Below are 13,031 nucleotides of genomic sequence, written 5' to 3' on the forward strand. Positions count from 1 at the left end.
TCTGACTTCTATCACACTCAGCCTTAAAATGTTACTTAAGTGTCTTATGTGACTAAGGCTTGTCTCCCAACTAGACTGTAAGTGTCTGGAGAAAACAGGCTGGTTCATACCTGTGTTTGTACTCCCTTTCACGGCCAGCTCAGGGCCTTAATGTAGTGGGTGCTCAATAAATATAAGACGGCCAATGAAGGTAGATATACCCTTCCCCTCCGGGCCTTTCTCTCTCTCTCTCTCTCTCTCTCTCTGTACTGAGGCCAGCCCATTGCTTCATAAATAAGCGAAGAAAGTGCTTTGTAAATAAATTAATTGTAGCAATGAATAATCAGCACAAGATTTTTGCAAAGACTAAAGTTTTATTCCAATCAAGGTTTTTTTTCCTTTGGAAGACATATCTCTGAGCCCTCTGAGAGGAGGACAGCCTCATTGATGCCCTCAGTGATGTAATTTATGTTGTTGGCATTGATGCAGCTGAAGTTAATCTGACTGTTCTTGGGGATGTAGATGTGCTTCTTCCTGACCAGGTATTCCACCTGCTGGGCTAAAATCACGACAAGGTCTCAGATCCTGAGACTGACCATCTCGAATTCTCCTCTAGCCCAGGCTGGTTTCTTTTCTCATTTTCTATTGATTGATTGATTGATTGAGATGGAGTTTTGATCTTGTTGCCCAGGCTGGAGTGCAATGGTGCAGTGTCGGCTCACTGCAACTTTCGCCTCCCAGGTTCAAGTGATTTTCCTGCCTCAGCCTCCCAAGTAGCTAGGATTACGGGATGCACCACCATGCCTGGCTACTTTTTGGTTTTTGTTCTTGTGGTAGAGACAGGGTTTCACCGTGTTGGCCAGCCTGGTCTCGAACTCCTGACCTCAGGGGATCCACCCACCTCGGCCTCCCAAAGTGTTGAGATTACAGGCATGAGCCACTGCACCAGGCACCCAGGCTGGTTTATGAAGGATAGGGAGTGTCGGTACTTCTGGGGGTCCAGAGGTGTCTTTAAAGCAGCCCATTTTCCAGAGGACAGAATCAAAATCTGGAGTGAGGCTAGGAACTGGTCACCTAGTTAGTGAAGTTTAATGCTCAAATACAGGCCAAAGGTCAGAAAGGGGGACACCCGCCCCCAGACCCTTACAGTTGAGTCCAAGATAGCCATGGGTCCCACTCTGCTCAGTGATGTGACCCCAGGACCCAGGGGTTCCCAGCAGCCGGAGTTTCTCCTTCACTTTTTCCTTGGTTAGCATGATGTTCTCTACAACTTCTTTTAGACTCTGCTTCCTACCAAGGAAGGATAATGAGAAAGGAGGGTGTGAGGCCCCCCTTGCCCTCAAACCTCCCTCATTGCCAGTCCACTCTTTTTACCTTCAAAGGTCCCCAACAGAGTGCCTGAGGCTCTGGGATGGTTATGAGTGGGAGGGAGATTTGATCCCTTATTTATTTAAGCGAGCCAAGGAGGCTCCCAGGCAGATTTTGCCAGAGTTGCAAGCCCCTGATGCTGTCTAATCTCCCCGAGCAACCTGGAAGAGTTCAGATAACACTGGCCTGGGTGCAAAACAAATGTCCTATCACTCTGTCCCCTAAGGCAACCCTTGGTATAGGCACCGCCATTGGTATACATCAGGTCCTCACTAAATGTTGACGAATGAATGGAGTAAAAAAGTCACATGGGCAGGAGAGAAGCACCCTGCTGAATCCTGTGGATCAGCAGGTCTGCAGGCACCCAGGGCCCCTCCTATCGCTTCCTGCTCCAGCCCTCACCCTTACCATTCTGCCAGCAGAGCAGGGTTGCAGAGGATGGAGGTGATGATGCGTGCACCCATGTTGGGAGGATTTAGCCACAGGGCCTCGGCTAATCCCTTCAGCTGGGAGACGACACCCAGCAGCTGCTGGTTGTTGACTGCCACCACCACTAGGATCCCCACTCCTTCATCTGCAGTGTTGGGAAGACAGCCTCAGCCTCAGCCCCTTCCTCCACTCCTAAGGCCTTCACCTAGATCTCAACCTCCAACCTCGCAGAATAAAGGGTTGAGCCACCCTCATCGCAGCCCAGCGAGGGTGGTATTCAGGCTCCGGGAAGTTGCCAGAGGCTCTCCTTCCAGCAAAAGTACCCATAAGTCAGAGTCTTAAAGGAGGAAGGAAATTGAAAAATCACTAAGTTCTATTCTTCTGTTTTTTCCTTTCCTTTTTTTCTTTTAAGGGACTATCTCTCTGTCTATCATCCAGGCTAGAGTGCAATGGTGGAATCATAGCTCACTGCAACTTCAACCTCCTGGGCTTAAGCAGTCCTCCTGCCTCAGCCCCCCAGGTAGCTAGGACTACCAGTGTGTACCACTATGCCCAACTGATTTATTTAATTGTTTGTAGAGACACGGTCTCGGTGTGTTGCCCAGGCTGGTCTTGAATTCCTGGCTTCAAGTGATCACCTAACCTCAACCTCCCAAAGGAGGGACTGGGAAGTGTCAACTGGGATTACAAGTGTCACCCACCATGCCAGCCCCACCCTCTCATCTTATAGTTGAGGAAACAGAGGCCTGAGGGGGTGAAATGATCTAAGTCAAGTTGGGTTGGGTGGCTAGATTGAGTAACAGAACAAAATTCTAGCTCAGTGCTCCCCCTTCTGCCTCTATAGTGCTCTCCCTGGAGTGCTTGGCTCCCTCCTAAGGAGGAGATATCAAAAACATCACTGCTGTGAGCGCGGCCCCACTTCAGCAATAGACCCTCCCTTCTTCTGCCTGTACCATACCATAAATGCCAAAATTCTTGGACAGAGACTGGCTGCAGAAGAACTCAAAGCCTTGAGACACAAAGTATTGTAAGATTCTAGTATCTTCTTCCAAGTCACCGGTGTATAAACCTTGACAGGGAATATCAAAAAATGGGAATATCTGCTTGCTCTGTAGGAGAAAGGAGAACAAAAAAAGAATGAGACGGATGGAGGAGAGAGCAGAGAGTCAAAGACAGGAAGGCTGGGCGGGAGATTGGGTTTACCTTTATCATGGACACCAACTTTGCCCACCCACTTGGTGTCAACTTGCAGTCGATAATGTTCCCAATCACAAGGACACAGCCATGTGGGATCTGCTGCAAGTACAGACAGTCTCATCAGGCTTCACCTTTACCCAGGAGTGGCGGCCCCAGGGCATTTGGGGGTGAAGTCCTCCTCCATGTTAGTTACCATTGAAGGGCCAGGCAAATTCAAACCTGGAAAAGGTCTTGGATGACTTAAGAGGTGTGGGGAGGAGAGGAACATTAGGCTGTAAGTCAGCTCTGGGGAGGAGTTTCTGAGCAGGGCCCCTCTACCTCCACCACATTGAGGAGTATGTCGGGGTCCACGCATAGCTTCTTGGGGTCCCAGATGGAGTATTCACAAACTGTAAAGCCCATGTCCTGGAAGACGAGTCCATGCAGTTCTGTGGGAACACAGCCCCCCCACTAACTGGTACATGGGAAACAGAGAGACGGAGGCAGAGGTACTGGAGTGTGAGGCTGACAGTCACTGGCTGAAGGTGGGACATTAACAGGAAAAGGACATAAATAACTTGGCTTGTCTGCCATTTTGCTCATGACAGAGAATGAGGGATAACAGTGAAGATGGCAAATGGGATGAGGATTAGGAACAGGGGACGGGGATTTGCTGTCGCCCTCATCTTGGGTAAGACTAACCTTTTCGAGAAGAGATGATGTAAACTATACGAGCATCCTTATGCCAAGCTCTGAGAAACTGGACCCCAAGCTGGAAGGCACCAGTGTCACCAACAGTATGTACACCCGCTACCTGCCATCAAGAAATAGACAGAAATAGGCCTGGCGCAGTGGCTTACACCTGTAATTCCAGCACTTTGGGAGGCCGAGGTGGGCAGATCACTTGAGGTCAGGAGTTTGAGACCAACCTGGCCAACATGGTGAAACCCCGTCTCTACTAAAAATACAAAAATTAGCCAGATGTGGTGGCAAACACCTGTAATCCCAGCTACTCAAGAGGCTGAGGCAGGAGAATCACTTGAACCCGGGAGGCGGAGGTTGCAGTGAGTGGAGATCAGGCCACTGCACTCCAGTCTGGGTGACAGAGTGAGACTCCATCTCAAAAAAATAATAAGTAAATAAACATTAAAAAATAAAAAGAAATAGAAATAACACTCTAAAATAGTAATGGAGGCCAGGCACAGTGGCTCATGCCTGTAATCCCAGCACTTTGGGAGGACAAGGTAGGTGAATCCCCTGAGGCCAGGAGTTTGGGACCAGCCTGGCCAACATGGTGAAACCCTGTCTCTACAAAAAATATAAAAACTAGCCAGGCGTGGTGGCACACGCCTGTGATTCCAGCTACACAGGAGGATGCAGCACGAGAATTCCTTGAACCTGAGAGGTGGAGGTTGCGGTGAGCCGGGATGGCACCACTGCACTCTAGCCTGGGTGACAGAGTGAGACTCTGTCTCAAAATATATATATAATACATTAAAAAATAAAACAGTAAGGGGAATACTAACACCACCTCCAATTCAGATCATTCGTATCTCGAAAGAGCTTTCAAATCAGCAGTGTGAGGAGGGAATACCTGGACTAGGATTCCGATCCTGACTCTATGGCTAAAGCTGTGGACTCTCTGAGCCTCAGGTGTCTCCTTTATCAATAACAGGGTGCCCTCCAAGGTCCCTTTCGGGTTTAAGGTTGTGCAGACCCAGAGCCCCACTCTCTGTGTCAGGATGAGCCAGGGGAGGGCCCGCCTTCTCACCCGATTCTCCACAATGGCTTGGCTGTGCTTTCCAAAGAGGAGTTCTAGAGAGGCCTGGATGAATGATTTCAGGCCTATGGTGGGCAAGTACTCATAATCCAGGGAAGGATCCTGTGAAATCTGTAATCGGGTCTTCTGCACCACGAGAGAAACCCAGGGATGGCCTTCATTTGTCATGCAGACTGTGAGGAAAACCACAGAGGAAGCTCCAGATGCCTGGTTTGGGCCCCCGGGGCTGAGTTCTGCAGGCAGCCCACAGAAAAGTCTGCCCTGAACTCCGTGGGGCTGTAGGAAGGTGCCTGTGAAAATATAACTTTCCCTTTTCTTTTCTGCTTGATGAAAACAATATGCTGTTAGTGAATGTGTATCATTTTTGTCTTTTTAAAAAAGACAGCTGAAACCTATGCCATTTTAAAAGTTAAAAATTATACAAGACCGGGATAGGTGGCTCAAACCTATAATCCCAGCACTTTGGGAGGCTAAGGTGGGTGAATCACTTGAGTTCAGGAGTTCAAGACCAGCCTGGGCAACATGATGAAACCCTGTCTCTATAAAAACATACAAAACAGCCAGACATGGTGGCCAGCGCCTGTAGTCCCAGCTACTCAGGAGGCTGAGGCAGGAGGATGGTTTGAGCCCTGGAGGCAAAGGGTGGCAGTGAGCTGAGATCTTGCCACTGCACTTCTGCCTGAGCAACAGAGTGAGGCCCCGTCTCCAAAAACAAAACAAAACAAAACAAACAAAAAAATAATATGCAAAATGAGAGTTATAGGTAGATGAAGCTAAATAAAGCTAACCCTGACTTTCACAGTGGGGAGCCCCCGTTGCATATCAGAAGGCTCAATTTGGAGAACCATTCTTGGTTCAAGAACAGGAAGAGAAAGAGAGAGAGAGGAGGTAAGAGGCTGAAGAAGTGTGGGATGGCCTTGCAGGCTCCCAACCATAGAGTTGTGGAAGAGGACATAGCTCTCACCAAATCCCTAGAAGCCCCCAGAGAAGGGCAGAGAGCATGGAATGACCTGGGACCTTATCTGCACTTTTCCCCACTGGGTAATTCTGTTAATAAGAAAAGATCTCTCCACCCGCAGAAGCTTGGGCCGCACCTCTCCCCCTGCAGCAGGGAACACTGTCCTCCTACAGGCAGTTACCATCACTTAAGTCTTATACTTCAGAACTGCTAGGCATCTACCTCTATAGGCTAAGAACATCTTGTTCGGGCAATCATCTTGTTTGTAGGTCTTTAACAAGCTGCCCTCTAGCTTGTGAGCGAGGGGCACATCCATGAACACTGAAAGGGTGGGCATAACTGAGATGAAACTGGGGCCAAGACTATGTGTCTCTGCTCCTGTGTTCCGTTTCTGTCCAGAAGTCTTCCTCCAAGGCTGGGCCGGGCAGTCCTGCCTCTTCCTGGAACCTTAGCAGCTCCAATGCAGAGGCGCTGGACAACTGGTTGCCAGGACAACAGAACCTCATAATCTTTGTGGTGGCGATCCACAGGGGCCATGGGAACATTCCAGGGTACTTGAGGAGAACCCCCTGAGAGAGTGGGCAGGGCAGGATAACAATCTCCAGAATTCCCAAGCACGTTTCCCTCACTCAATGCCTTCTCTTCTCTAGCACCAAGTGGCTCAATCCAAAATAACAAGCCAACTGCTTCAACAACAGGGCAAGGATGATGGGAGATTACTTAACAGATATGATGTACATTATCGGGGTTATGGATACCCTAAAAGCCCTGACTTCACCACTATGTGATGTATGCATCTAACAAAATTACACTTGTACTCCACACATTTATACAAATTAAAAAAAAAAGACACAGGGCAAGGCAGGCAGCCAATAAGCCAGGCAGGGCTTCCCGTGCAGAAGTGAAAACCCCAGATCACACAGCAATGCAAGTCGAGGCGTTAATTTCCATTTCGCAAAATGCCCCAGATTTAAAAAGGAATAGAAAGCAAGAACTGTTTTCTTCCACAGTTGTTTTGATAAAGAATCCTATTATTAGAAGTAATGTAATTGGCAGCTCACTAAGCTAGTCCCATTTCAGTTATCTAGAGCCAAGACTTCTATATACATTTGTTAAGTTTCTTTTTCTTTTCTTTCTTTCTTTCTTTTTTTTTTTTTTTTTTTGAGATAGAGTCTCGCTTTGTCGCTAGTCTCGAACTCCTTGCCTCAGGTGATCCGCCTGCCTTGGCCGCCCAAAGTGTTGGGATTACAGGCATGAGCCACCACACCTGGCCATTTGTTAAGTTTCAATGATAGCCAACTAGTAAGTATAGATAGCAGAGGCTAAGGGGAGAAAAGAGCCAGCCTCTGTAGAGTCAGTCTGCATACTGCTTGCTTGCTTTCCCTTTTGATGTTTAACGACTCTTTTTTTTTTTTTTTGAGACGGAATCTCACTCTTGCTGCCCAGGCTGGAGTGCAGTAGTGTGATCTTGGCTCACTGCAAACTCTGCCTCCCAGGTTCAAGAGATTCTCCTGCCTCAGCCTCCCGAGTAGCTGGGATTACAGGCATACGCCACCACGCCCAGCTAATTTTGTATTTTTAGTAGAGAGAGGGGGTTTCTCCATGTTGGTCAGGCTGGTCTTGAACTCCCGACCTCAGGTGATCTGCCTGCCTCGGACTCCCAAAGTACTGGGATTACAGGCGTGAGTCACTGCGCCTGGCTTTTTTGTGTGTGTGTATTTTTAGTAGAGACAGGGTTTCACCATGTTGGCCAGACTGGTCTCAAACTCCTGACCTCAAGTGATCTGCCTGCCTCACCCTCCCAAAGTGTTAGGATTACAGATGTGAGCCACCACGCCCAGCCTGATGTTAAATAACTCTTTAAATGATTGTTGCAAACACTGTTGGTGTCTCACCCAGAAGGCCTTCACCACCACCAATGTGTCCTGCCCCAGCTGCTGCTTCGCTGGTGGACAAGGCTTAGATGCCTATGTTCTCTGGAGAACTGCGCTTGGCTGGCAGGAGTCAGCTAGCCTAGAGATCACCTGGAGGTTTCACCCCCACCGACAGGGGTAGCCAATGACTGCCTGATTTAGGCATACAAAGGGTCAGCCACAGTCAGGCATGGTAGCTCACACCTGCAATCCTAGCGCTTTGGGAGACTGAGGCGGGAGGACCACTTGAGCCCAAGAGTTCAAGACCAGTCTGAACAACATAGAGACACCCCTCATCTCCACAGAAAGTTTAAAAATTAGCTGGGCGTGGTGGTACTGCAGTGAGCTATGATCATGGCCCTGCACTCCAGCCTTGTTGACAGAGTGAGATCCTGTCTTTAAAAAAGAAAAAAGGCCGGGCATGGTGGCTCACGCCTGTAATCCCAGCACTTTGGAAGGCCAAGACGGGCAGATCACGAGGACAGGAGATTGAGACCATTCTGGCTAACAGGGTGAAACCCTGTCTCTACTAAAAACACACACAAAAAATTAACTAGGCATGGTGGCGGGCACCTGTAGGGAGGGAGGCTGAGACAGGAGAATTGCTTGAACATGGGAGGCAGAGGTTGCAGTGAGCCAAGATCTCTCTACTGCACTCCAGCCTGGGTGACAGAGCGAGACTCCACCTCAAAAAATAAATAAATAAATAAATAAATAAATAAATAAATAAATAAATAACAAAAAATAAAAATAAATGGCCAGGTGCGGTGGCTCACGCCTGTAATCCTAGCACTTTGGAAGGCCAAGGCGGGCAGATCACCTGAGATTAGGAGTTCGAGGGCAGTCTGGCCAACATAGTGAAACCCTGTCTCTCCAAAAAATACAAAAGCTAGCCAGGTATGGTGGCACACTCCTGTAGTCCCACCTACTCAGGAGGCTGAGGCAGGAGAATCGCTTGAACCCAGGAGGCGGAGGTTGCAATGAGCTGAGATCGCACCACTGCACTCTAGCCTGGGTGACAGAGCGAGACTCTGTCTCAAAAAAAAAAAAAAAAAAAAAGAAGGAAAGAAAAAGAAAAATGGCCAACTTCCTTGTCTTGGTTCACCTCTGTTGCTCAGTCTACACTTCAGGGCCCATTCCCCAACCAGGCGAAGCCTAGACTTGACCTGAGGCCACATCCTTGCTTGGTTCCTTCCCCTTCACAATCCTGCTTCCCTCACTCCCTTCCAGGTTCTTCCTGAAGGGCACTCCTTCCCTAAGTCACATGCCCCGGAACCCCTGTCTCAGGCTATGCTTCCAGGGAACATGTTTTGAGGCAAATGATTATGAAAGTAGTCCATATTATTGTAGAAAACTCAAAAGCATCAAAAAATTATAACGAAGCACACAAATTCCCTACAACTAATCCATAACCTCAGTCCAGGTGCACCTCTATCTGGTTTCTGTTCTTTGACACTTGTATTTTAAGGTAATTGCTATCAACATTTATGTGTCATTTTCATCATACTTTCTTCACTTAACATTTCAGCTGTAAGGATTTTATTGTGTGCCAATGAGAAACATTTATGCTGCAGGTAATTTTAAAAAGACTTAGTCCAAACCAGCTTGAGCAACAGAGAGAATGTATTGGCACCTAACTGGGCAGGCCAGGGTACATCTGACTTCAGTCGAAGTTCAGTCCAGAGGGACTCAGTTATCATCAGGGCCCCAGCTTCATTCTCTGGCGTCCCCTTGGCTCTGCTGTCCTGGATGCTTCAGGCTAGTTCTCTGGCTGACTATGGGTGTGAGAACAAAAGTGGATGGGGCCGGGCACGGTGGCTCACGCCTGTAATCCCAAAACTTTGGGAGGCTGAGGTGGGCAGATCACCTGAGGTCATGAGTTTGAGACTAGTCTGGCCAACGTGGTGAAGCCCCGTCTCTACTAAAAGTACAAAAATTAGCCAGGCATGATCTCCTGTGCCTGTAATCCCAGCTACTCAGGAGGCCGAGGCAGGAGAACTGCTTGAATCAGGGAGACAGAGGTTGCAATGAGCCAAGATTGAGCCATTGCACTCCAGCCTGGACGACAAGAGCGAAATTCCGTCTCAAAAAAAAAAAGAAAAAAGCTTTGGATGATGGATGGGACGCGGCACATGAGCGAAATGATACACACTTAAGGAAATCTACATGTCAGTTTTGTCTGCAAATAAACCAAATTTCAATTACTGAAAGAATGTTTAAATTAATAGTGATATCCATACAACAGAATTCTCGGCAGCCCCCTTTTTTTAAAAACAAATTTTGCAGAGGTAAGATCTTGCTATGTTGCCCAGGCTGGTCTCAAACTCCTGGCCTTAAGTGATCCTCCCACCTCAGCCTCCCCATCTGCTAGGATTACAAGCACTTGAGATCCTGTCTCTACCAAAATACAAAAATTAGGCCAGGCACAGTGACTCACACCTGTAATCCCAGCACTTTGGGAGGCAGAGGTGGGCAGATAACTTGAGGTCAGGAGTTTGAGACCAGCCCAGCCAATATGGTGAAACCTGCTCTCTACTAAAAATGCAAAAATTAGCTGGGTGTGGTAGCAGGCACCTGTAATTCCAGCTACTATGGAGGCTGAGGCAGGAGAATCGCTTGAACCTGGGAGACAGAAGTTGCAGTAAGCCCAGATAGCACCACTACACTCCAGCCTGGGTGACAGAGCAAGACTCTGTCTCAAAAAAAAAAAAAAAAAGAAAAAAAAAGAAGTTTGGAAGGGTCCTGATATTTGAGATTTTTCCTTTATAAAACGTTTACTTTTCCTTTCCTGAATTCCCTGGGCCCCTTTGTCGTTTCTCCTTGGCTTCAGTTGAGTCCCTTGCCCATCCCTAATCTTACCACGGCTGAGAATGGAATATTTGGTCAGTTTAAACCAACCACCTAGAGCCTAGGGTGGTGTCCAGCCGAGAAAGATTCCCCCTGAGATTCCAGGTGCTCTTAGGAATGGGAGAGGGGAGAAGGGATCCTGGGAAGACAGTCAGCAGTGTTTGCTGCATCATTCATTACAGATTATTATTATTGTTGTTATTGAGACAGGATGTCACTCTGTCGCCCAGGCTAGAGTGCTGTGGCGAGACCAAGGCTCACTGCAGCCTCAAACTTCCCAGGATCAATCCTCAGCCTCTGGAATAGCTAGGACTGCATGTGTGCACCATCAGGCCCAGCTAATTTTTCTAATTTTTGGTAGAGATGGTGTTTCACTATGTTGCCCAGGTTGTCTCAAACTCCTGGACTCAAGTGATCCTCTTGCCTCCAAGTCCCAAAATGCTGGGATTAGACGTTAGCCATTAAGCCTGGCCTCCAAATTCTTTTTTGTTGTTGTTTGCTTGTTTAGTTTTTGAGACAGAGTCTTACTCTGTCACCCAGGCTGGAGTGCAGTGGTGCCTTCTCAGCTCAGTGCAACCTCTGCCTCTCGGGTTCAAGTGATTCTCCTGCTTCAGCCTCCTGAGTAGCTGGGATTACAGGCGCCCACCACTACAGCCAGCTAATTTTTGTATTTTTAGAAGAGACAGGGTTTCACCATGTTGGCCAGGCTTGTCTCGAACTCCTGACCTCAAGTGATCCACCCATCTCGGCCTCCCAAAGTGCTAGGATTATAGGCATGAGCCACGGCGCCCAGCCCATTAAATTCTTAAAGACCATCTTTTAATAGCTATTTTTTTGGTCTGTTGGCCTCACACTTTCAAACCTGGTAAAAATTCCAAGGTCCTCAGTACTGTCGCAGCAGCGAGGGGAACAGAGGTTTTTCTCTGGACAACTGCAGGCTATGTGGAGTGCGGGGGGCTGGGGAGTGGGAGTGGGAGGAGAGGAGAGGTAAATGGAGAGGGAAGTTGGCTCATGCCAGAGGCTCTGCCTGGTAGCTGGCCAGCCAATAAAAGGGGATGACATGCTTGTGGCCCCAAGTTCCCATCTCTCATCAGTCCAGCCTCTTTTATAAGGATACTAATCCCATTCATGAAGGTGGAGCCTTCAAGGCTTAATCACTTTCCAAAAAGCCCCACCTCTTAACACTCTCATATTGGGTATTACGTTTCAGTATACACATTTGAGAGAACACCAGCATTCAGATCAGTGCTTGCTCTGAGAAGAGACATGTGGCTCAAGCCTGGCCTTTCGGAGTACTTTCCTGGGATTTTCTGTTGGAGTCAGACGAGAAAAAGCACCTGTCATTACTCTCCAGTCATAGAACTATAAAGAAATGATCCTAAAGCTTCCAGAAGCTACTGGTCTCTAACATGCAAGAAACTCAGAAAAAATGACGCCAACTGTATGCAGATGCAGAGAGAAGTTGGAAAGAACGTTCATTGAGTCAAGCCTCTAATTCCTCTCAGTATCAGTTTGGATTCTTGGTTGCAAGCAACAGAAACTAATTCTGGCTGAGTCCAAGAGGAATTTATTGAAAGGATATCAGGTGGCTCTTGTAACTGACAGGGAGGCTGGAGATTTCAGCACAGAGCACCACCAAGAAGGAAGTTGGTGATGGCTAGGCACGGCGGCTCACGCCTGTAATTCCAGCACTTTGGAAGGCCAAGGCAGGTGGATCACCTGAGGTCAGGAGTTCGAGACCATTCTGGCCAACATGGTAAAACCCTGTCTCTACTAAAAAAAAAAATTAAAAAAGAAAAAAGAAAAAAATTAGCTGAGCATGATGGCACATGCCTGTAATCCCAGCTACTTGGGAGGCTGATGCAGGAGGATCACTTGAACCCAGGAGGCGGAGGTTGCAGTGAGCTGAAGTCATGCCATTGTATTCCAGCCTGAGCAACAAGAGTGAAACTCAGTCTCAAGGCCGGGTGCAGTGGCTCACACCTGTAATCCAAGCACTTTGGGAGGTCAAGGAGGACGGATCACAGGGTCAGGAGTTCGAGATCAGCCTGGTCAACATGGTGAAACCCTGTCTCTACTGAAAATACAAAAATTAGCCAGGTGTGGTGGCAAGCACCTATAATCCCAGCTACTCAAGAGGCTGAGGCGGGAGAATCACTTGAACCCGGGAGGCAGAGGTTGCCGTTGCCGTGAGCTGAGATTCTCAAGTACTGCACTCCAGCCTGGGCGACAGAGTGAGACTCTGTCTCAAAAAAAAAAAAAAAAAAAAAAAAAAAAGATGAATTGATGGAAGCTGGCGAGGATGATCCCACTGCCAAACACCAGAGGATGTTGTGACTGGCTCCACCCTCACCTTCCTCTGACGCCCTTGCTGCCCCGCAGGTCCTAGAGAGCTATGGAACCTTGCCCACCCCACCGAGGCTGCTGCTCTGGGAAAAGATTCTCCAACCTCCTTACTTTACTTCACTGGCCCCAGGCTGAGATCGGGAAGTCTGAGTCTGATTAACTGAGCCTCCTCATATGACCCGTGCCCCGCCCATGCCCTCGCTAAGGCGTAGCCGGAGTGAAGGTCTGGTCTTTT

General features: G+C 48.2%; 1 protein-coding gene across 1 annotated transcript; it reads right to left on the minus strand.

Annotated features, from left to right (window-relative positions):
• Positions 1-295: 295 nt before the first annotated feature.
• Positions 296-6,122, minus strand: GOT1L1 (glutamic-oxaloacetic transaminase 1 like 1). The gene is made up of 9 exons (XM_007962178.3): positions 5,913-6,122; positions 4,724-4,905; positions 3,655-3,766; positions 3,292-3,401; positions 2,980-3,072; positions 2,735-2,885; positions 1,756-1,921; positions 1,127-1,269; positions 296-538 (listed from the first exon to the last, which is right to left on the minus strand). The coding sequence occupies exons 1-9, from the start codon at positions 6,025-6,027 to the stop codon at positions 363-365; spliced, it is 1,248 nt and encodes a 415-aa protein (XP_007960369.1). The 5' UTR covers positions 6,028-6,122; the 3' UTR covers positions 296-362.
• Between the last annotated feature and the right edge of the window lie 6,909 nt (positions 6,123-13,031).

Source organism: Chlorocebus sabaeus, chromosome 8, assembly GCF_047675955.1.
Source record: "Chlorocebus sabaeus isolate Y175 chromosome 8, mChlSab1.0.hap1, whole genome shotgun sequence".
Classification (NCBI taxonomy): Eukaryota; Metazoa; Chordata; class Mammalia; order Primates; family Cercopithecidae; genus Chlorocebus; species Chlorocebus sabaeus.

What these genes read in the sequence shown, in the direction of transcription:
- GOT1L1 (XM_007962178.3), bottom strand. Translation starts at nt 6,027, where the DNA reads ATGCCCACCCTTTCAGTGTTCATGGATGTGCCCCTCGCTCACAAGCTA. An exon ending in GATGTTCTTAGCCTATAGAG is followed by an intron (nt 4,906 to 5,912) that starts GTAGATGCCTAG and finishes TTTTCCTCACAG; the next exon opens with TCTGCATGACAAATGAAGGC. An exon ending in CCTGCTCTGCTGGCAGAATG is followed by an intron (nt 1,270 to 1,755) that starts GTAAGGGTGAGG and finishes CTTCCTTGGTAG; the next exon opens with GAAGCAGAGTCTAAAAGAAG.